The 23,280-nt window shown below is 50.1% G+C and overlaps 1 protein-coding gene across 8 annotated transcripts in view; it reads right to left on the bottom strand.

The window, feature by feature from the left end:
- The window catches only part of Nrp2 (neuropilin 2), a 107,887-nt gene that overhangs the window by 27,687 nt on the left and 56,920 nt on the right, over positions 1-23,280 (bottom strand). For 2 of the 8 annotated variants that reach the window (XM_013157539.3, XM_013157537.3), the window contains exons 10-15: positions 21,809-21,953; positions 17,520-17,648; positions 14,470-14,610; positions 4,015-4,277; positions 2,521-2,617; positions 1,517-1,552 (exon numbers count right to left, since the gene is read on the bottom strand). In XM_013157539.3, the coding sequence (XP_013012993.2) occupies positions 1,517-1,552; positions 2,521-2,617; positions 4,015-4,277; positions 14,470-14,610; positions 17,520-17,648; positions 21,809-21,953 (811 nt within the window). The remainder of the gene's footprint in view (positions 1-1,516; positions 1,553-2,520; positions 2,618-4,014; positions 4,278-14,469; positions 14,611-17,519; positions 17,649-21,808; positions 21,954-23,280) is intronic. The other 6 variants (XM_005005760.4, XM_005005757.4, XM_005005763.4 and 3 more) reach the window with 3 other exon arrangements.

Here is a 23,280-nt window from a genome sequence, read left to right as displayed (position 1 = left end):
CACATTGCTGGGAGGTTCAAGTCTGGACTGCCCAGAGAGTCAGAAGGAACAACTCGAGCAGGTTTCCCTTCTCCACCCTAAGCGTGACCCGGGGTCCTGAGGCTTGGAACTTGAATTCCTCTGTGAGCCAAGTTGCTCAGTTTCAGTGTCAGCTTTTCTGCTAATGCTTTGGATTTGTAGTCATGGAAATCTTAAACCCAGAGAGCACTGATACACGGAGAAGAATAATCTTGACATTTTAAAATGTATAATGGGGAATGGTGGGGTTTGGGGAGAACTGGGACAGTGAGAGAGACAGAAAACTCTGTGTGACTCTGTGCTTTTCCTCTGTGCTGTCACTTTTCCCCTTGCTATCATCTCGGGGTGATGGGTGGCAATCAGGTATGCTGATCTGGCGTCAGGGAGAACACGCAGGTGTCAAACCAGGAATTCACCACCCTCCAGCCAGGAGCAGGACGGGTGAATGAGGGTGAAGGTGGGTTGGGGCATGGGACACAGGAGAGGCTGCCCTGACCCAGAAATGCCATCCCTGGAGGGTGCTGCCCAGCTGCAACCAACGGACTATCCTAGCCCTCAGATCACTCCCACCAGACAGGTCTTGAAAACTCCCTGTCTTTGGGTGATGGTGTCTCCAAGTGTGTGTCGCACTCTGCCAACTGCAGGGAAGCATTTAGAGCAGCTCCTAATCGGTCGGCTTTAGCAGCCTGGATAGAAACTTTGGCGTCCACCAGCTGGATTGCAAGGAGGGCCAAGTGTTGAGTCCACTGCACACACACACACCTGTCACCCGCAGCTGGAGCCCTCCCCTCGCCAGTGGGGCACACGTCCCAGATTAGTCTTTCTTGTTCTGCTGTCTGTTTACACTTTGAGAGAAACTATCCTTTTCTGCATTTTAGGCCTGGATTTAAGCGCTCTTTGGTCATTGAATGTGCCCCCTTATTCCCTTTGGCAGACATCAGCTTCTGACTCGGCCGACTCTCCCTTGTGATTATTACTCTGGTGTCTGTTCCCAACATTCTTCCCTCACAAGACTGCCAGCCTTTTCACCCTCTGGGGTTAATTGAGACCGCCGTGGCCTTGGTTCCCTGAAGCTGCAGGAAAGCCATCTTCAGGCTAAGACAGATCCTCCCCACCTCATTTCACTTTTAATTTACTACTGATTTTTTTTTTTTTGTTCAATCTTCCCAGTCTCTCTTTTCTCGCCACTCCTGAATTTTCAGCCTCATTGCTCCCTGTTGGCCAATGCAAGGCTGCAAGGTTTATCTGTAACCTATTTGTCTCTATTATAGGTTTCTAAACTTTAATTAAACAAGAGACAGCCAGCATCTCAATTCCCGCATCTTCAGGTGTTGTTGGTGCCATCTAGTGGTGGGAAGGTGAGGCATCTATTTTCTTGTGAAGTCTGGTCAAATTTGGAAGTTTACGCCCTCCCCTCCACCACTACCAAATTCACATCACATGGGGAAGGAAAAGGCATGCAAAAAAACAAAAACAAAAACAAAAATTTTTTTTTTACCTTTAAAATTCTCACCTGCAAAAGCTGACATGGGTTCTGGAGAAAGAAAACAAGAAAATTTGAGTTAGATGAAGGAAAGAAATAACTGGATTAATACAGTGATGGTGATGACTTCCATTAGGTTATGCAATTGGAGATACTATTATAGAAAGTGCCCCATCTCTGCATTGTGTCCTTGACTGTGTCCAGCAGTCCTGATGCCCAGGTCCTGAAGGTTGCCCGAGGGGTGGGGCGATCTCAGTGGCATCTTGACATCATTAGGGGTACTGGGACCTGTGGGCCCTGAGGACCTGCCATAGTCCGGGAGCTGACTGAAAGCAGATTCCTGACCTTCTCAGGAGCTGCTCCTTACTCAGGAGTGTCTGCCCCTCTGAGGGACAATGGTCAGGCTTCCCTGGAGGGTGACCTCGCAGCAGTTCATGGCCCTGGATGAAATGAGTACCTCTGAGCAGGTGGCCTGCTGTTTGGTTGAGCATTTCTGACCGAGGTGGCCATGGCTGCATCCTTCCTATGCTGACCACCAGGTATGCAGGGTATGACAATGCCACTCCAGGGTCTGGGGCATTACAGTGAAATGTGCCTTGTTCTCTGAAATTTACTCATGTAAACGAACACCCTGGGTAACTGAGTTGTGACTCTTCTACAGAGTGCACACTCTCCTTGCTCCCCACTGAAGGCTTCTATTAAATCCATCAAACTTCCCGGCATATACTTCTGAGTGGCAGCTGCTCTCATTCTGTAGCATCTGCTTTGCTAAAAACTGGCCTTGGCACCTGGAATCTTCATCTACTTCTAACCAGGAATATGGGTCTCAGCCTTTGCCTTGGCTCCCAGGCTCTCCACCCCGCAGTCAGTCTAAGGTACTGACCCGTACCTCCCTGCCTGCACAGACCAGCCTGCCCACTGGAAGAGTGTGCTTGCCAGTGGCCAGTTTCCTCCTCCTGTATACCCCAGCCCTTGGTGTCTTATTTGAAAGAGCCACAGAGAGATAAGGAGTCACGTACCCATGCAGCTATCCAGCGGGACGTCAGTGCTTATCCGGATATCATCAATGGCGATCTCTCCCGAATGTCCTTTGCCTATCACTCCCTCGAACACAATCTAGAAGCGGGAAAAACAAGAGTCATGGTCAACTAAACTTCTTGGTCCAAATGCAAAGACTTCCAGCTTAACTGTAGCTTAATGTGCTTGAGTGTGTGCGCAGGCACGTGCTTGTTACTGCACCTGGTACACATCTGTTGACCACATGGCTACAGCTCTTGAGATCTTCATTTAAAGACTTGGTGCAAATCAAATGCATACTTGAGAGTATAAGCAAATGTACTAAGGTGGGGCACTGTTGTCCAGTAACTGGAATGTACTGGTTAAAAGGACCATGATCAGGGTGCAGTTGAGACTCCCCTAGCTGTTTCTGAGGATCCTTTCTCCGAAATCTTTCAAATGCCAGGCCTAAAAACTCAGAGGGTGTGAGCAGGTGAGGGTAATGTGAGAAACGTGCCTATGGGTTCAGCTTGCCTTGTGGATAGCATTCCTCAGGGCTCTGGTATTCCAGTGGGAGGGAAATGATTTTCCCTTTCCCAGAGGCTCAGAGCACCTACTGTGTGCTGGGCACAGGACAACCTCCATCCCCCTTTGCTTAGAGAAGCTCGCAGTCTGGTGGGTGTGATAAAAATGTACTTGTAAGACATGGATTGGGTTAGGAGTAGGATCCCCAGGCAGGGCTGGGAGGGGCTCAGGTTGTAACCCTAACAGGGTGGCTAAAAGCAGCTCACAGCAGCCCCGTGCTCTGCGCTCTCCAGCCCTTCCACATCCTCCAGCTCTCTGCACCGCGCACGTCCTCTGGCAAGCAGCTCAGGAGCAGTTGGCTGCCTCTCCAGCCATCTGTTGCTGCTCCTTGTCTGGGGAGGAGCAGGTTAATGCTTTGGCTGCTTTTCAGTCACCTCATCCACTGTGTGTCTGCTTCTCCCTGAGAGGCAGCTATAGCCACGCACGCCCCTCTGTGCCTCAGTCTCCTGCTCTGTGGGGCAGAAATGACAGAACTCAGTTCCTGCAGTGGTCAGGACTCTCTGGAGTCCACTGGCCGAGCAGTGTAAACCACATCTGTGCTCCTGCTCCCATCTCCTCCTGGACTCGGAGGGGTGCCACAGCCCTTCCCCTTGTGTGTGTAGAGGGTTTGTTTGTGTTTATTTCCCTGTGCTTTGTGTGTCTTTGTCAGCCTACCTGATAGCAATCTAAAATAAAATGGAGAGAAGAAACATTTGTTGGAGAAGATTTCAGCAATATAAAAGGCAACAGGAGGAACAAAGAACCAAGTCTGGGTGTAGAGATAGGCACATTCTGAATAACAAATAAGAGTGTCATTTAGTTGCCATGGCGACGGGAGAAGCACAATGAAAACAGCAGGGCTTCACGGCGTCCCTAATGATGAATGGGCATGGCCCTCTCAAATGCTGGATGGGGACCACACGATTACCCAGCCTCTCCCCTCCCCACTCCACCTGGTACTCCATGTCATAGCTGGGCAGGATGATACGTCCGTGCTTCCACTGGCCGCCCTGGTCCTCGCGGATGACCCACAGGAGCTTGCTCTCCTGGCTGGCTTCCCGAACCACCTGCAGCTCCACCCCACGGCCGCCGGTGGCTTGGAACTGGAACTCCAGGCACACAGGGCTCCGCGGCAGGTGCACCGGAGGGCTGATGATCCGCCCGTACTGGCCGGCTTGCCTGCTGTCACTCTGCATCCGCAAGAAATTCCTGTCATCTGGGGAAACAGACCCGAACAGGGATTCCTGGTAAATGCCAGGGAAAGACACTTGTTTGCAGCTGTGGCTCCCACCAGGGAAAGTTGGGATGGCCGCTTGGGTGTTTTTATTTATTCATGTTCTTGTTCTCTAAGTCCTGTCTCTTTCCAGGGCTTCTTGGAGCCCTGATTCCAATGCTGTTCCCTCCCAAATCCCTTTCTAAGTCCCTCTGAGTCACACGGGTCCTTCCTGTTTCTGTGCCAGTCTTGGGTCTTGACTGGTTGAGTATGGGCTTGCCTTCTCTCCTGGGTTCTGGGAGATAGGACTCACGGCTTAGTCATCGTGGGCGTACTACGGGGCCACTGCGGTCTAGAACTGAGTACAAGGAACGGTTTACAGGGCTGCAGTGGCTGTTAGATAGGGGGTGACTCTGGCCAGGTGGTTGGTGATCCAGGCCTTTGTCATCTTGGCTGGTCACTGTCCAAATGGAGGACATTTAAAACCTCCTGTCTCTGCCAGTGCTGCTAGCTGAGCCCTGGACCGCAGTGACTGCAGCTCAGAAGCCAAGGTCAACTTCAAACACAACAGGGAGTGGCTGAGCAGGGTGATTTGGGGGCCTAACATCCCTCCCCATTCCTTGCACACCCCTCAGGGCCCAAACTTGGCCCTTCTCAAGCTGCTGGGCACGCACACAGGTCCAGCAATGAAGATTAGATTACTAGCATTCACAAAGGCTGTGTGTTTGGCACAGAATATACATATTCTATGAAATTATGGCTTCACCAGCCCAAATGTTTGGAGAATGGCCCTTCTGGTGGATTGGTGTCAAATAATCAGACTCTCATGCCTCAGGCTGAGGTCTCGTTACCACTGGCAGACACAGGTGCCAAGGTTGGCACCTTCAACTCTAGCAAGTGTGGGGCTGGGCCATTCATGCAGAGAGCAAGGTGCACCCAAGGAATCTCACTGCCTACTTTCAGCCCAGAAACAGAGGGCATCTCACACTGGACTTCTGCAGGGGCAGAGACAGGCTCTGCAGTTCTGTGCCCGGTGTGGAATGTGGGCACAGTGGACACCTCAGTGTCACGTTAATGCGGTGCTGTATCAGTCTGAGACGTGTGCAGAGCTTTTTCATTCCATCAGGACTGTGAACATCCCGGAGCTGCCAGGGAAGGGTGGGCAAGGACTCCAGTGCCCTGCGTCAATGGCACAGTGATCAGTGGTTTGTCATCACTCCTCCTGAGATCCAGGTGCGTGATGAGACAAACCTTCCCTTAGCAGCGCAGAAAGAGCTCCTTCCCTGCCAACTCCCTGCCGTCCTGCCCACTATCCTGGCTCCCCCGAGGCCCTTCCTGTTGTTACACCCTCTGGGATGACTGCTTTGGGAGTCAGAGGTGCCCTCGAGGACACTCTGTGGGATTGTAGTTTGTACTTTCTCTGCATCCAGCCAGGTCTGTTTATATACCCTACCTTACAGGACCTCTTCAAGGCCAAGCCAGCACAGATAACTAAGAGGCAGCGTTTCCAGGGGAGAATTTTAATGATGGGGTCTGTGAGGGCGGAGACCCCGATATCACAACTAACACTCAGTGATATTCTAAACGTACACTCCCCCATCAGATCTTTGTGCTACTACTCTTAATGATAATAATTACAACTCATATTTGCATAATGCTTTGCAGGTTACAAAGCACACAGGTATGCCTTGTTTCATCTGCTATATGCTATGAGCTAGGGGATTATTAAATTTTGCTCATAATGAAAAAATTGAGGCTCACAAAGATGAAAGCATCTTGCCCAGAGGTTGATTAAATGGAACTTTCTACACTGCGGGTTTTCCCACCTTTCTGCAGTAAACTGTTATTTCAGCCGCCCCTAGGGAGGCAGACAGTTCCCCCCCAGGCTTGCTGTGGCCTCTTCTCCTCTTCCCTTAGTTCTTCACTGCCCAGTTCTCTACCTAGCCCATCTCTTGTGCCAGTTGTTGGCCTAATCATTTTGAAACAAGCAATATTAATATCCTCCTCTTTCAACAACTCTAGCATGTACCGACGACGGTACCACAGATCTTTACCAGCCCTTAAAGATGGGAGGCCGCTTTCTGTGGGTTCCATCAGGTGACTGCCCACACTCCATGGTGCTAAGGGTTGACTGTTTGGTGGGAGCCCTTCTTATCACCTCAGTAAGATTGTAGGGTTCTGGTCTTGTGCATATAAAGGTTAGTACTCCTTTTTCATTCCCCTCTTTCTCTAGGCAGTGTTGTTCCCTTACATACACACATGAATGCATGCATGCACGACACACACAGAGAGAAAAAGTGCTACGAAGCTGGATATTGGAATCCAGGATGCAGGGTCAGTCAGCTAGCCTCTGGCAAGCTCTTGGATTCACAGAATCCCTTCACAATTCCTTCCATTCTTCTGAGCCCACAGCCCCTTTCAAAGGTAAGCTGAGTTAATGACAGGGTAACCTGTGGAGGGACCCAGGGAGCTGAGACACTGGCGGGAACCCCCAAAATATTTCTTTGCTCTCAGTAATTTCCAAGTCCTGTGACTGTTTCCACCTCAGCTTTAAATGAAGTCACACTTCAGAGACTTATTTTTCAGCCTCTTCCTTCACAGTTTCACAAATAAGACCCACTTTCTGCCTAAAAATCTCTTGGCAGAAATATTGTCACTTGTGTGAATTTGCACTCTCACACACAGGCCAAGCAAAGCATAATGGGTTGAACGGGGTAGGTGAAATGTGTCCTGGGTGGTGAAGAAGAGGCCGACTGGGTCCACCCTGCCTGTTACTGCCAAAGATCTCAGGGCCAGCCTCTTCCAGGGCCCTCAGCTGCCCCTCCTCTCACTCTCATGTCTTCTCTTCCCCCTGTCTCTCCGCGGGATGATAATCACTGTGCATGATTTAGAGGCCACTGCTAGAGCAGGGAGTTAATGCCAGTGGCGTGCTAAGCGCGAGCAGCTGAAGGATCATAATTCAGCGCTGACATCTGAGCTAATCCACCAGTTTGCAGAATCTCCAGACAAGCAGGCCTCTGGATTTCACTTAGTTAAATCATTTGTGCCCCACTTGTCTGTTAAGTGCTATGAGCTCCAGGGAAGAAAGATGATATGTAAATTTAAGGAATTAGCAGTCAACATCAGTCAGAGGGATGCTGAGCTGCAAAATGTCCCCGCCTGTCACCGAGAGAGGTCTGATTAGAACCAGGGACACCATGAAGGAATAACTCACACTCAGGAAAGCCCAAGGAAAAGGACAGAAAAGGCAGGGGGAAGAAAATGAACAAACTGTACCTCCTCACGTTGAATACACACTGGGGACTTCACTGAATGTAATCTTGCCTATGGAGATGCGTAGTCAGTATTATTTTCATTTTTATGAAAAGAGAACCGAGCTCAGAAATTGGAAGTAATGTGTCCAGGACCTGTGCTGGACAGCAGTGGTGGCGAATCTATGGCATGGGTGCTGCAGTGTGCTCTTACCACTGGAAACTAAAAGTTTCAGTGTCACTGCTATAGAGTGAGGAAGGTGGGGTTTGACCCCTGATGGAGCTGAGTAAGCTCACCAGGGCGTGGCTGCTTTCCCAGCCCAAGTGTCCCTACCCTTTCAAAGCTCTGGTCCTCCTTTCTATCAAATGGCTATAATAACAGTGTTTGCATGGAGCTGTGTGGAGGAGCAGGTAGGAGGAGCCATCGGGAGTGAAAGCCCAGTAACAAGAACTCCGAAAGAGCTTAATAAAAGTTACTGCTACTGCCACGTACACTGTCTCCTACGCAAAGTTAGAAGGGTAGACAGACCACACACAACCTAGGAAAGCCAGTCTAAGACTCAAAAATAGGGATGGTTTGGCCCAAGAAAGTAGAGATCTTCTGCTGGACAGGCCTGACCACCAGATCTGCCTGTTCCCAAACCAGCCAGCCTGGCATTGTCTACCACCCAGTGTGTACCTACAGTAGATGACATGAAATGCGACGCAACCCTAGAGCGAGGCCACCTCGGGGGACCCCTTGGAAGAAGCTGTGATGAGCCCGGGAATATGGTCCGTACCCCACTTTTCGTGGCCTCCAGAGGCAGTGTCCACAGACCATGCCAGCATCATGCTGCCAAGGTCACAGCCCTCACTGTCAGGAGCTTCTCACATTCGGTTTTAAGTTTTTCCTGCTGCCGTTTAGATATATTTCCTCTTTCTGTGTCTGATGGAACACAGCCAGTTTCTGTCATCTGACTTCGAAACTAACATTTTCACTCAGGAAGACTTAAGACCTTTAGCCTTTGCTTCTGCAAGAAACACAACACTTGTCCTTTTAAATATTTCCTATCCGGGGCTTTGGTTACGGGGTGACAGGGGGCTCGCGTTGGCCCCTCTTGCAAGCTAAATGCTTTGGTTCTGTTAAGTTATGGTGCCCATGCAGAGAGGCTGAGATGGCACGTGAGCTGTAAACGCAGACTGTTCTGCACTATTCTTCCACAGCCTACCAGGATGGAACAAGATCTGCACAGCAGGGAGGAGCCCCTCTACTGAGCTATTTGGCCTGGAGGAAAAGCCCCTTGGACTGTCAAGAGGTTGTCTGAACTTGACACCTGACCTGCTGGAAGTTGCCTGCTTGTTCTCCTGTGGCCGTCATGCCAGCCACAGATAACTTCCAACAAAAAGACAATGGAAAGGAAGTATGTTCTGCTGCTGAAAGAGAACGGAGGAAAAAAATGTCCCAGAGCCACAATCCCCCTCCTCCCGACCTGACGTATTTGGCAGGCCTTTGCTGAGTCCCTGACTTGAAACATCTGTTGTTACCAATGATACAGGGAAAACAATCACACGGGAATGAACAAGAACAACAGGGGTTCAAAAGGGCGGGAGGAAATGCAGGGAACAGGGTCGCTCGGGCCTTGCAACCTGCCGCTGTCACCGGGAAGAACCTCTAGATATTTCACCTGGCAATTTACGGCCCCATCTGGCTGCGGTGGCTTCAGAGTCACGTGAACACGGGACCGTGGCCGGCCCAGCAGCAATGGATTTGGCTGTGTCTCCACCTTCCTGCATCCTGGAATAAATCACCAGCCTGCTCCTCTTGGCTATCACAAAGCCAAAGACGCCATCTGTCCAGTGCACGCATCTCCTGGCTAGCGCCTTGGCCTCCTACTACATTGACCATCTGAAGGAATATTTAGTGCTGCAGGAGGTGTAGCCTCTCCGCACAGGTCATGCTTAAAACACGCGTCAGCCCCTCTGCTGGCCTTCCAAGGTCAGTCTGTCTCTGCGAAGGTCCTCAAATTAACAACCAGTTAAGGGAAACATTGACTTGGGTGAACTCCGCAGGATGTTTTCAAAGTTCACCACGGAGCGTTCTTTCTGTGGACGTGGGAGGCTCAGGCCCGGTCTTTGCAGCAGGCTACCGAGTGCTGCTTTGCCATTTGTTTTTCTAGGGCAGCCTTCACAGAAAGTCCTGCCATCTACACGGTCTTGTCATATTCTACACCTTCACTGTCCACCCACACACTGCAAGGGAGGCCAGCCACTCATGGCTTTCGGGGAAAAGGAGTGACAGCACTTCCTCTCTACTGCTCTCTCTGTCTGCCTGTCCCTTCTTCTTCTTTTTTTTTTTTTTTTTTAACAAAGCCAGACATGTTTTCCTTATCTTCCTTAAAGAAGAGACTATTGTTTCATTATCCCTTGAAAACTGGCTTTTTAAAAGAAAAAGCCAAACCGCTTCTGGTCCTTATCTATTAAGAATAAAGTGCAAGCAGCTTCTGCACTTAACATCGTGGTGGCTGTGCCCCAGCCAAACCACAGCAGCCTCTTTCCGAAGGCAATTCAACCTCACGCAATCCCAGGTCTACACTGCTCGATGCCATCAATCCCACCTGGCCTTTTGAGTTCAGAGAATTGCTTTCTAATTCTGAGTCACTGCTAGCTCACTGGCAAAAACCAAGCCCATGTACGTCAATTCATTCATCAATTCTTTGATTTCTCCACAACCACCCACCCACTGTCCCACCCACACTTCACTAGATCTTCTCCTGTGCACATCCATAGTGAATCACAGCTCTGCTTTCCCACTCTCTTGGGGCTTATTCAACAGCCCAGGCTATGCCATGCCAGCCCCAAGGAGGCGTTATCACATGTACCCACTTACATTTGGAGGGGTGGGCGCCATTTGTAAAATCTGAATAGTAAGAACCTTGACATCTCCACTCCAACTTGATTCTGAGCCCACAGTAAAGGTCTGCGCTCTCCATTCTTACATAACCCAGGCAGAGTTTCTCCTTTTGTAATGTCACACGAGTCCAAGATGGCTCTGCCTGCTTTCTGTACATCACTGTCATGATCCCAGGTTATCGACATGAGGGACCCTGTAATCACACCTCACAAGGTCAGCTGTCTAGAGAAGAGTTACTGAGGAGTTCCACACCCTTGAAGGTTGTGAAGCTGACCTGGAGTGGGACTTTTTATTCCTGTTCTCATCTCATTTTTGACAGTAGTGATAACCACAAGAATACTAGCTATTATTTTATTGGCATTACTTAGCACTTGCTTAGGATGCTCTTTTTCCAGTCCTGGAGGTAAGCGCCAAGCAAAGCACTGTAGTACTGAGCTCTAACTGCAGCCCTAGGGTGCTTGTTTCAACTGACAAAAAATAGTTCCTGCACCACCTCATGCTATGTCATTTGCCTTCTTTATGATTGCTCAGTGAGAAACTCTTAATGTCACACACACAACTGAAGACTTTCAGCAAGAGATCACAGGGAAGACCCCTCCCCAGTTGTTTGCTCCTTAGTTTACATAAAATCAGAGTGAAAAGCAGGCAGAGAGCCCCCTGGTTGTTGTCATATTAATGTCCAAGGGCCCTTGAACAGCGTGTACCGTGTGACACTCTGTTTTCTCCAGCCAGTGAGGTAGCACCCGTGGAACTTGGCTGGAGCAAGAGCAGAGCTGAAGTCTCAGCTGTGTAAACCTTCTTGCCTTTACTGTAAAGAACCTCACTGAGGCCTGTGGCTCCTTTGCTCAGAGCTGCAGCTGTAGCTACCTGGACCTACTCTGCCATCTCAAGGAGTTTTCACTTCCTTCCTGAAGATACGAATCATCCCCCAAAGCCTGTCTCTGATCAGAGCCTCTGAAATGTGCGTAGAGAATCCACAAACTCTTCCAAGGGCTCTGCTGTCATTGTAGCTGCGGAGAAAAGGCCCAGTGGCTTCTCAGAGAAGAGGGGCGGGCTCCTCTGCCACCAGGGGTCACTGAATAGGGGACAGAGTCCCCAGCGGTTGGGGATGAACCCACTCCAGGCAGCTCAATCACAAGCAAAGAGCTAAAAAAAGAAATTCCGAGTGGTTTGAAAGACTTTCTTGAAAAACAAAACCAGTGGAACGAAACCAGTGGGTGTCTTGTCAGCCCCGAGCAACCATGACCACTAGCCAAAAAACAGAACTAATTACTGGCTTAAAAGGAGGGGGATAAAGAAAGAGAGAAAACAGCTAAAGCGGGAAATATCTCAGGAATGCCAGTGGCTTCCAGACTCTTCTGTGCAAGCCGCCTGGGTCTGAGTCTTCGCTCTGGGGCTCCTTCCTCTGCTCCCCAGCCTTTCCTACCCGCAATGCCTGGGTCCTTGACGAAGCCTGATTTTCCTGACATTTAATTCTGTCTGTTTACCTGCTGCAGGAGGGGGTGGAGTGCATGGTTTTCCTTTCTTTAGTAGGACAACGGTCTCCTTCTTGTGGAGTGGCGGCGTGGGTGACACAGTGGCTTTCGGGCTGGCCTCTGCCTCACGAAGGCTCTGAACCATTAGCGGCTGCCCTGCCCCTAACCGAGCCAGCTGCCTCCTCTCTCCCCACTGCCTTCAGGGCTCCTCTTTTTTGGAAGAAAGGACCACCCTGAACAGAAAGGGCATTGTAGCTTCTGCCTCCAGTTTTTTTTTCTTGGTAAGCAGAAGGAAAATGGAAAATACAGAAAACGGATTTTAACATCAGCAGAAGACAGAGCGAAGGGCCCTGAGAACAATATTATGATTCTGTTTCCCAGAAGAAGGTTACAAGTGCTACTTTCTTAAGCTTCAGAGATTTCTCTGGAAGAGGAAAATAATTGTTTTCTTTCTCAGTTATCTAAGGGGAGGAACGACGTTTGGGGTAGCAGCTCCATATGCCCCTAATTTTCCCTGTCCTCATCCATTCGGCCGAAGGCTGGAATTCTGCCTGCACCAGGAGCTCACTGGGACAGGCCCTCCCCAGCAGCCAGGAGGAGGACAGACCCTGGAATTCCCACCCAGTGGCCAAAAACCACCCTGTCAGATGTGGGAGCGGCAGGGGTGAAGGACAAGGGCGGTACGGGCCAGGGGCAGAGGAGATGACAGAAGCTCCTCTAGAAATGCCACTCACTTGCTCACCAGTGGCTTCCCTGGGCTGGCCTCAGACACCTTGAGAAGTAATTCACTTAGAAGAGTGCGAGAGAGGTGACCACAACTATCAGAACCTGAAGGTGGGCCCTGGGTGAGAGCCCAAGAATCTGCCCACACCACAGGGAGCTGGCTCTCACTGCCCTCTGTTCTTGGCGCCCCTGCCCCTGGCACACACTCTTCCCAGAGACCACACCCCCCCAGACGTGATGTGCAATCCCCTGCAACCTTCCATGCATTTGGATAAAAGATGGGGCCTGGGAAAAACCACCAATTAATTGGATGCAGTCTCAAAGGAGAGGAAATGAAATGAAAAATCCAGGCTGAGTTATAAAAATAAGTATTTTTTTTTTTGCCAACGTGCAAGAGCCTCATTATATTAATTAAACATCATTGCAGCGAGTGAGAAGGGGAGGTGAGCAGGACTGGGACGAGGTAAGTGTTCTCTCCGGTGCCCCAGGCTGGGGGCAGCTTGGTTAAGAATCTCTCTGAGCACTCAGATGCTGAAGAGATAAACACTTGAAATATGAAAATGTTTTTCTTCAGAGCAGACCGCTGTGACCCTCCGGAAACTGAGCTTGGGCTGTGTCAGGAGTGGGGTCTCAAGTGCTCTTCTTGTGCCTGTCCCCAGAGACAGGGACAGCACTGGCCCTCGGGGTGAAGCGTGGAAGGGGAGCCTTGCGCCCTGTCTCTTTTCTAGCCTTTGGCCCTACATGCTGGCAACATTTGGTCTATCACATTGCCCTTTTCTTTCAAATGCTTGGGGGACCCAATGTCCAGGGGTCGTGGAAAAATGCAACAAAACAGCGTGGGTGCGGGTGAGTACCAGTTGGCAGGGCCACTTGTCAAATTTTCTGGAATTTTGCAAGCAGTGAAATGTGGTCATTATTAAAACTAAATTATATGGTTACAATATACTATAGGAAAAGCAAAAGGTAACACACACCCCCAACTCCATGCTTTCCCATTTTTTTTGCGTTTTTGCTTGCATCTCTACTTTCCAGGTTATTCATATCTACGTATCTGTACAATGGGAAAACACCCCCTCAGGCCCCATGACCACACCACGCAACCCCACCTCCAGCGCTGTGTTGGGGGCTTAAATGAGCCACGGGAAGAGTATTTACATCCCTGGAAGTGGCAGATGTTACCAAGGTTTACTAGAACACCACGAATACAGCAGGCAACAATCAAGATAGCAAGTAACTCTGGCTTCTCCCTGGTTAGAAGGGCTAACGGCAAACCAGTGCCAGATGCGCTCTAGGGACTTGGCTTTTCTGAAACCCAAAGGCAGGCTTAGCAATAATTCAAGGACTGGCAGCACTCATCCTCCCAAGGCGAAATGCTGCTCTGCTAGATGCAGCCATGGGCGTCGCAGATGCAGGCACGGCAGCATTCAGGCCTGGGACCTGGCTTGCTCCAGGACTGGTGATGCCCTCACAAGTATGCGTCAGATTCCAATGAATTGTTTTAGGCACAATACCCAGCTTAACGTGGTCAAGAGGCTCTGGGACAGTGGCAGAATGGGAACAAGGGGACACTAGTGACCCCATCCATCTCGTAGGTCCTCCCAACTGCTTCTTTCTTCCTTCTTGGCCTTGTTCTCTCCCTCCCAGCTTCCAGGCTGCACTGTAATCATGAAAGTGATGGGAACCACCAATGATGAGTCTGTGTGGTGATGTCTCGGGCAACGATTGAGGTGGTTTGTGGGCACAGAACAAAGAACTGCAGGGCCGTGTGAAGATGTGAAGCTTGCAAAGGAATCCAGGGCTGGGAAAGGAGCAACAGGCGGCTCACACCTGTGTCTCCTGAACTGCAGCTGGCTTACCTGGAAACGTCTGGTCGCTGGGGCTGGAGCTGCTGGTCCAGGTGCTTCGGAGCCACTTGGCATGGTCGTACATCCACCCGCAGGGCTCCTCAGGGAAATCAAAGTTGCAGTTGAATCCTGAAGGGAGCTGCAAATCTTTGTCTAAAGGGGGGAGAAAAATAACCCAGAGTAAAGCAAATGAAACGGGTCCAGAGAACAGCCACAGTGGTGCTATTTAAATGGCTGGCAAGGCCTGAGCAGAGCAGAGAAAGCAGTGGCTCCCTTTGGCTTACTCATTTAACTCATCTTGGCGATCGCTGGCTTTTCAGGTCAGGCTTTGGTCTCATCCTTCCCAGGCGTGAAAGCCAAGCCTGCCAATGGTTCCCATAGTAAGCAATTATAAATGAGGCCACCAAATGGCTTCGGGCTCTAATCAGCCTCTTCTGTCTACCCCAGAGAGCAGACAAATGTGAAAATTGCTGTTCCCTAAATGCCAGAGAAGAATGTCTCCCCAGTGCCTCAGTGGAAGGCTGGCTCCCAAAAATGTACCATCTCATCTCCTGCCAACCTGGCTCTCAGAAGTGATGGTACAGCCCATTAGCATCCAGAGAGGCGCGGAGGCCCGAGAGGTTCTAGCTGGTGAAAAAAAAAGTGACCCCAGAAACAAGGCAGGCTTGTTCGCTACCCTTACCTCTTTATGTTTCTTTATTTTAGGGGATCGGGACAGTAAGACATCTCGCCCCAGGTGGCCAATTCAACATATCAGGAAGAAGACAGAGGAGCCAAAGCAGCAGGCCACCCAGGATAGTGCTCACCAGACTGAGAAATAATTCTATGTGGTGCCGAGTCCCTCTGAGCAGGGACCCAGGGATGGAGGCTGCTCCCCATGGAAATCTAAGAAGTGACCACATACTGGCCCTGGCATGTGCTTTGGAGGTTCACCTGTCTAAGCTCCCAGATGGAAGCATGGGGGTTTCTTCTGGGTTCTTCCCAGCCTTAAAGAGATGCAGCAGGAGGCAGCACTGACCACATGGATAAGTAGAGGTGCAGAGGGAGGAAATGGAAATGCGTATTTGGAGGCTTGCCAGTCGTGGTCGTGCAGACAGTGGAAAAGTGCTGGGCAAAGCTGGCAGCAGCGGGGAACCGGGGGCCTTCTCCCTTCCCTTCCCAAGGCTCCCCAGGAACGTTTCCGAGGGCAGGTGCTAGAATGTGGGTTGGGAAGTCTAAAGGGAAAACAGACTGTCACAGACAACCTGCTCACGGGTGTGTGTGTGTGTGTGTGTGTGTGTGTGTGTGTGTGTGTGTAGGCTCCTCCACAGACAGGGTGCAGGGACTCAGGGGCAGGAGGTAGACTGCCAGCAGGCCTGTCTCCCCCACCACTCCAGGACAGGAGACTTAACGTTTGCCCACCCTTGGCCAAAGTCAGCTTGAGTTGAGAAGCAACACATGGAATCTATTACAGAAGCATCAACCTGTGGCTTGGAAAAGTCAGCCCCTAGCTCTCACATTCCCTTCTCCCTACGATTTCTAAATGTCTATTTTTCTGTTCAAAAATATAAAGTAATTCAATATACCATAATTCTTCCCTAATGTTTACATGCATACCGTTTCTCGGGAACCAAATTCCACAAAAAGATCTTTTGCAAAAAAAAAAAAAAAAAAAAAAAAAGGGGAGAAGGGTGGAACCATCAAAGAAACCTCAAATCAAACAAACCACTATAAACGGTAAAATTATATTAAAAATAAACTTCGGAAATTTTTCAGCAGAACCTTTAAATTTTCCTGGGGATTGTCATTTAGCTGAGATCCCTGGCCCTGGCCCGCCCGCAAGCCGACTCTTCGAATCCAGATCATATATTAACTCCCTAGGCTTCCCAGTTGTGGCTCACAGACTGTCTTAAACATGTCTTAGAAGATCCTCCAAGTTTCCTTCTTCTCTTCATAAAACAAAAGTGAGTTCCTTAAAGCATCCCAGTTCTGCGTTCGCCTAACCCTGACCCACAGCGTCCCTCACCCACACAACACACAAAAGCACATTCCCCGAGAGCACATGCATTAAATTAGCATTTTTCAGGCACACGACTTCAGCATGTAGGTTGGGCTTTCCTCCCAGTCTCCACAGCCATGGCTTAGAGAGCTGGGGAGCCCTTCACACTCTCCACCTCGGGGGGCAGGTTTCACTGACTGCACCGCCCATCTCCGTGTTCACCCCCATCTGCCATCTCTCCACCCACCTCCCCGTATTTCAGTTAATGAACGTTAAGTAACAACCAGTAACTCGGTGTAAATCAAGGCTGTCGACCTTAAATTTCAGCCAAAAATGCCAGGTGTTTTTAAACATACAGGGTGTTAGGAACAGCCTGGTATTGGTGACCTGAACAGTATGGTTTAAGATGTGACTTACTTGGGGGCCCTGCCAATTATTATTTTTATCTAACTTAGAGATGCTTAGAAGATAAAATAAAGGGAAAACAAGTCCCCCTTATGAAGAGATGACCCCAAATCAAGGACCTCTTGAGTCTGGGAGGCGGGCTGAGGATGCCTTGTCTCTGAGCTGCACTCGGTCTTAAAGCATGGTTCCTCCCTGAGCAGTGTTCTTGCAGTGTGTTTTTAAGTCAGTGGCAGCGAAAGATGCAGGGAGTAAGTTGTGGTTAACTGCGACATTAACCTGGCCACCACACTCCTTGAGCTCATTCACCCAAGTGATGGACGGATCTCTCCTAGACTGTATAGTGGAGACTCAGTATAACAGGATAAGATGTCACCAGTGTGAATTGCAAGGCTGGGAATGGCTTTCCCTCAACAAGAGAAGCAAGAAGTGAGGCCTGAGGTGTGAGACTCTTGCAGAAGGTTCTCTCTGGAGTCACCTTGGGGCAGTGGTGACTACTAGTCATACCTGTGAGGGTTTTGGCTGTCATAATATCTGATTGCATCTGTATGGGCTGTAAGAAACCTCTGCCCCAGGCCTCCAAACGTCTGTACCCCTCTGATCCCTTCCCTGAGACCCCTGGACCTCTGGCCCACAGTGCCTGGCCCACATCCAGCCATCCCAGGTGTAGTGTGATACCCACCCCCTTCCTCACCATCTTCAAAGCTGCAGTTCTCGCCACACTCCGTGGCCTCCTCGTCGATGGGATACGGGGTGGTGGTCTCTTCATTCTTTGCAGTGGGTCCCAGCGTCTCCACTGTGGGCTTAGAGTCTGGATTAAGGGAAGGAAGTGAAGAACACATTAGCAGCCTCTGCTGCAACCCACGAGGATGCAGATGCTTAACACTAAGTTTCCTCTCTCAGCATGGGCATCTGAGGATGAAAACAAAAATTCACGTGTGCACAAAACCCAGAGGTCACCCTTGGTGTGGACACAGCCGTGAGAACTACCTGAGTGGAACGCAAATGATCTAGAGCTGTGGAAGTAGCTATGGAAGAGGCAAGAATGCAAATCTGTGCTCTGGACTCCACACACCGAGGCCTTGCAAGGCTGTACCGGATGTCCGTGAGGCTGACCTTGCTCTGGGTATTCTGATAGACATTTTTTTTTTAACTATTGAGAACCAAGCTCAGGACCTTGCAGGTGCTTGTGCTATATCCTTGGCCCACTCTGGGTAATCTGTTTAGGACAGAAATGTGGGCAGCGCACACCAAGGGCTTGAATGATGTGTGTCAGAACTGGTTTGGAAAGTTCAGTGTGTAACGTAGCACGCCCACTGTGTGGAGAGTGGCCCTGTGTGCTCCGGTTCTCAGGCCGCTGGCATACCTTTCCTGCTCACCCCCACCGTCATACCAAGATTTCATTTTGCAGCGTTGTCCCGGTCAGACAGGACTATGTAGAACTCAAGCTAACCCTAAAAGCTGCTCTGACTTTCAGGACCACCAATAATAAGGCAGTCAGGAGGGGGAGCACCAAAGCCGTAAGCAAAATTCAGCACTTTGGGAAGCACGAGCCCAGACTTTGTGCTGTGTTTGCTCAGAAGAGGATGGGTGGGAATACTGGCTGGAGGGACTCCAGGTCTGCGAGGAGATTAATTTGGAGCTGTGCCCTCAGGTTAGGGGCGCGGCAAATTCAAATGCTTCCCAGATCCAAATGGCTACTGCCAGTCTAGGAGGCAGACTGGGCCAGGAGGGGAGGGAGCTGTGGTGGGAATGGGGGCGGCCAGGATCTTGCGTGCCTGGCTGAAAGGAGGCACTGTCTTGGGCTCCAGCAGATGAGGCTTCTCTGTGGAGGAGGTGGCTAGCCAGCATGGTGCAAAGGAGCATGTGTAGAAACGGAGGGAATGACACTCAGCATGGCCAGGTCTTCTGGAAAGTTTTTTCCCCTACCAGAAGTCACCAATCTCATGTCACATCTACAAGCTCATTTGTGTTGCTAGCTTGTCCAAAATGTTACAATACATGTGCAGTAAAACCTGGCAGGGGCAGGCTGGCTATAGGTATTTGGGCTCTAGGTGATTCATTCATGCATTCATTTGCTTATTTGTTCATGCCAGACGGTCATTCAGCAACCATTTGGGAAGTGAATGGAGCTATGAGTCAGGTGCTGGGTGGGGTGCAAAGGATTGTGGAAACCAGTGCTCAGGCCTGCATGTCATGGGGCGGTGTCTCTATTCCACAACTCCCTCAAACAAGATGGCCCGAGGAAGTCCATACACTGATTCTCCCATTTCAATGTGTGATTTTGCACTACTGTATGTGATTAGGCACCTTTGTCAGGGACCATTTAGGATACTATTTAATAGAGCTAGGAGCTGAAGGAAATCGCTAAATACGCTGAATAGCTTTTTCTGGTTGACTTCCCACCCTTTTGCTATTAAATTATTATGCACATAACCTTTCATACTTTCCTTTACCATGTCTGCCTCTTGCTCAAAGTAAATAGCAAATCACCTCAGAGCGACCTAATTTGTAAGTTCAATTTTGTCACTGTGTCACCGAATCTTAAAATCAACTGTAAAGCCAACTATAGGTGGCAGAGGGAGAAGTAATCATTTGAAACCAAACAAACCAACAGGTGGAGAAGCAGCCCTGTTGAACTGTTTAGTTGTAGTGATGCAACCCATCCCCTTATTTTTTCTGTTATCTTTTTTGGGAAGGACTGAAGAAGGGAGCAAAAGATGAGCTGCAGAAATAGGTGGAAGTTGGAAAAACAAAACAACCAACCAACCAACCAACCAAACAAACAAACAAAAAAGCCACTAAACTTAAGGGGAAGAATTTCTGGAAATGTTAGATAGCAAGGCGGGTTAGCTGGTTGGCAGAGATAAAGTTAAACCCAGGGGCTTTGGAGGCTAGCATGATGACGAGAGGGCAAGGTGTGTAAATGCAAGGAGAGAAACAGCAGATGGGCCCTGCGCCCATGGGTTTGTCCTGGGCCCTCTAGAGTAACTGCCCATCAAACGGCAGCCTTCTCTCAAAATGGAAACCAGATGTTAGAGACCTCAGAGAGAAGGAGGCTGGGCCACGGAGTAATGCGCTGTAACTCTCATCTTCCCGGGGCCAGGCAGTGCTTTGAAACAGGAAATCTGCTGCTCCCCATCCCGGGTGCCATCTGGGGCAGGTTAGGGAGGAGAGGAGTCAGGGACAGTGGTCATTAGTAACGTCCAGCTACTGCTAGCGCTGGGCCAGCCCAGAAGATAAAGAATTGGACAAAGGATTGGGAGGGATTAAGAGTTGGTCCCTGCCTAGCCAAGCGACCTCTGGCAAGTGGTTTCTTCCCTCTAGGCTCAGTTTCCCCACCGGTCCTAGAGGATTTGGCCTGGCTGTGTGATTTTTTTTCAGACTATGTGTCGCTCTGGTCAGTAGGCTGTAGAATGGATTTAATAGGTCATGGCGAGTACTTTAAAGATAGGAATTAGATTATGTCAGAGTGCACCAGCAGGTGAAGAGGGCACTGTTCTGGGAGCCTTTTGTTCCTGTGGCCTTTACTTAGAACAGGTTTGCTGGGCTGCGACTGACATACACACTGACGTTGTTATGTAATCCTCACCACAACCCGAGGGGTATCCAGGGCTATTATGCCCACTGCCCTGCTGAGACATGAGTCACTTGTCTGAGCTTAAACAACCGGCAGTGGCCAGGACTTTAGCCATCTGTTTCTGGAGCACCAGCCCTTAAGCAGACACCACATCCATGGCGTGTACATGTGTGTGTTTCCAAGTGAAGAGAGTTGCGGTATTTAAAATTGTGGGTCATAATCAAACATATTTGGAGGCCACTGGCCTGGACTGCATCCTGCCCTATAGGGCTGACTCCTGATTCTGAAGTGGCCACAAATGAAGCCAGTTTTAGGAGGTAGGGTTTAGCGCCGGGAGGCCCTGCCTGTGTGCAGGCTGCTGGGAGCTGGGCCTCACCCTGTAGAATGAGAAACAAGCATCTTCCTGTAGGAAGGCCTTTGGCAGTGGTCTCCGACGCCCCGCTGGGAGGTGCTAACTTGGGCCTGGTTCCTGGGGTGTGTATCTTAACGGGGCCCTGCTTCGACCTCAGAGCCAGCTCGTGGGCAGTGATTTTCAACCTGGGTGCCAAAAGCAGTTCTCAGACATGCTCTCATTAATCAATCAGGCCATCCTGCTTTTTGAGGTGGTGTCAGGTAAGCAGAGGAAGGAAAATGTAGATACCTGGGGCCCTGGTGGGGATGGGCAGGCCAGCTTAGTCTGTTGGTGGCTCCTGCCACACTGGGCTGGGTTCTGAGACCTAGGTGGCTTCAGAAGGTTGGGTGAGGAGCTCTGGGAGAGATCTAGTGCCAGCCCTGCTGTGGCAAGTGGGGAGGTGAGGCCCGACTTGGAAGGCAAGGGTGGGGAGCTCGGCTGGTCACACCCCACGGGGAGAGCTGGAGGTTCTGCTCCAGGCCTCAGCCACCTGGCCTGGTGGGAATGCACGGGGCCCGGCTGCATACTAGGACGAAGTCCTGTTCCCATCAGCTCTCTTGCACCAGGCTCCTTCTGCACAAACAAACGCCTTTTACAGATGTGGCTTCGCAAGGAGGAGGCAGCCTCTGAGCTACCGACATCTGGAGGCCAGATTCAGACGTAAACTGATTACTGTGTTATTGCGAGGGGTTTTTTCTTCCCTAAATCAACAGCCACGGCCCTCTGGCCTGAAGAGTCAGGGTCTAATTGAATTTGGGTGGGTGGCGTGTGGTTATGATTTGTTTTTGAGAGGGCTTGGGTTGGAGAACTGAAGCAATCCTTCAAAAAAGACAAACACATGCTCTGAGGAACCGCCCAGGTCTAGCAGTGCTGGAAAACATGGAGCCATAGCATAGCATTTGCGGTTTCCGACTGGCAGGGTTCCCTCCCACCCCCCGGCCATTGAGGGATGTGGGGCCACAAGACCACACAAGGGACACCTGAAGGGAAGCAGTTGTACCTGTCCAGTCGCAGCCCAGCACCTCCAGCCGCATCCCAATGCCTGCCGGTGACCACCGCTCTGGGTACACACGCACGTACTGGGCAGGGACAGGGTCGAATCTCCGGATGTCGGGGCTGTCGTAGTGCACGTTCCCTTCAAACAGCTGCAGAGAGACAGGTCACTCAGTCTCTATCTGTGTGTGCCACCCTGCCATCATGTCCCTTCTGGAGAGCAGTGGAATCCACGGGACAGTGCACATTCACACCAAGATTCGTAGGTATTTAGAAGGTCACAGGGGCCCAGAAACATGGAAAATACGGAGCAAATAGGTCATAGTATGTCTTTTTATCCTGGGCTGGACAGTAAGCACTCAGGAAAGAATCTGGCTCCATATTTTAAGTTGACCTTGCTAAAAAAGCAAAGAGCAGCTGTAGGCTATCTTGACCATTCTGAATCCTTTGGTTTCCTGAGAAGGAAATGCTTCTGCTTCTAATGCTCGAAAGTCTGACATTTAGTAAGTTCCATTGGTTCACAGTCCCTAGTTCACTGAAAGCCTGAAGGGTCCAGGCTAAGGACCGATTCCTCTGGTCACACCTCTGTTCCACAGAAGTCATTCTATCAGAAGAAACCTCAGTGTAGTCTCAATGGGACTGCCCTGGTTGAAACTGGTGGCTTTTGGATTGCCCTCCAGGAATACAGCAGGACCAGCCAATTTGTAAAATGCCTGGGGTCCCTGATTCCACAAGAGGGACACTGTCTTCAGCAGGACAGGCTCTGCTCCTAGCCAAGGTCACCTCTTCTCTACAGAATCAGCTTTCCCGAGAAAGCCTGTGGCCTAACTTCTGCTCCATTCACCAAAGGTTCTATCTGGTTTCCAAGGCCCAAGCCTTTCTGAGCCTCTGGAACTGTGACTCAGGAGTTTATATCTGCACAACGAAGCTTCCACCTCAGCCCTGGCTTCTGCATTTAGAATGGAAACTTCTGCTTAGCTAAAGTGGCCAACCAGAGACACAGAACACCCCTTTCCTTTTTAGGAGATTTGCTTTTCTGAAGAGGAGAGGTAATTTCAGAATGAGGAGTAGAGAGGCCAGCCAGATTCATCAGCAATGAATCTAAAGTAGCTTGGAGGCCTGAGGTCCTCCCTCGGCTCCTCACGCCCTGGGTGAAGCCTGGCCTTCACTTCTCTGATCTCGAGGGTGGAGCGTGACTGTTTCTCTTGCTTTTTTCCACCTCAATATGAAAAGGCAGGAAAGATCTAAGAAGCCAAGACTAGGAAAGTACAGTGTGGTGCAGCAACAGTAAGAAAAGCTTATTTTTGGAAGTTAACCTCTAGTTTTTACAATTTGGTCTTCAGCAACCATGTCCCCTTGGGATGTCTGAACAACTTCAAAGGAATTTTATCTGAACGAGGGTAAAGAGGGCCTTGAACTTTATAAACAGGCAATGTGCAGCAGTGGTTAGGAGTCTGGGTTCTGGCATGAGATTTATGG

This window comes from Cavia porcellus, unplaced genomic scaffold (genome assembly GCF_034190915.1).
Source record: "Cavia porcellus strain 051 isolate PalLab524CR breed Dunkin Hartley unplaced genomic scaffold, mCavPor4.1 scaffold_26, whole genome shotgun sequence".
Lineage (NCBI taxonomy): Eukaryota > Metazoa > Chordata > Mammalia > Rodentia > Caviidae > Cavia > Cavia porcellus.
Note: the sequence above shows the minus strand (reverse complement) of the source record. Positions and strands in the feature narration are given on the sequence as shown.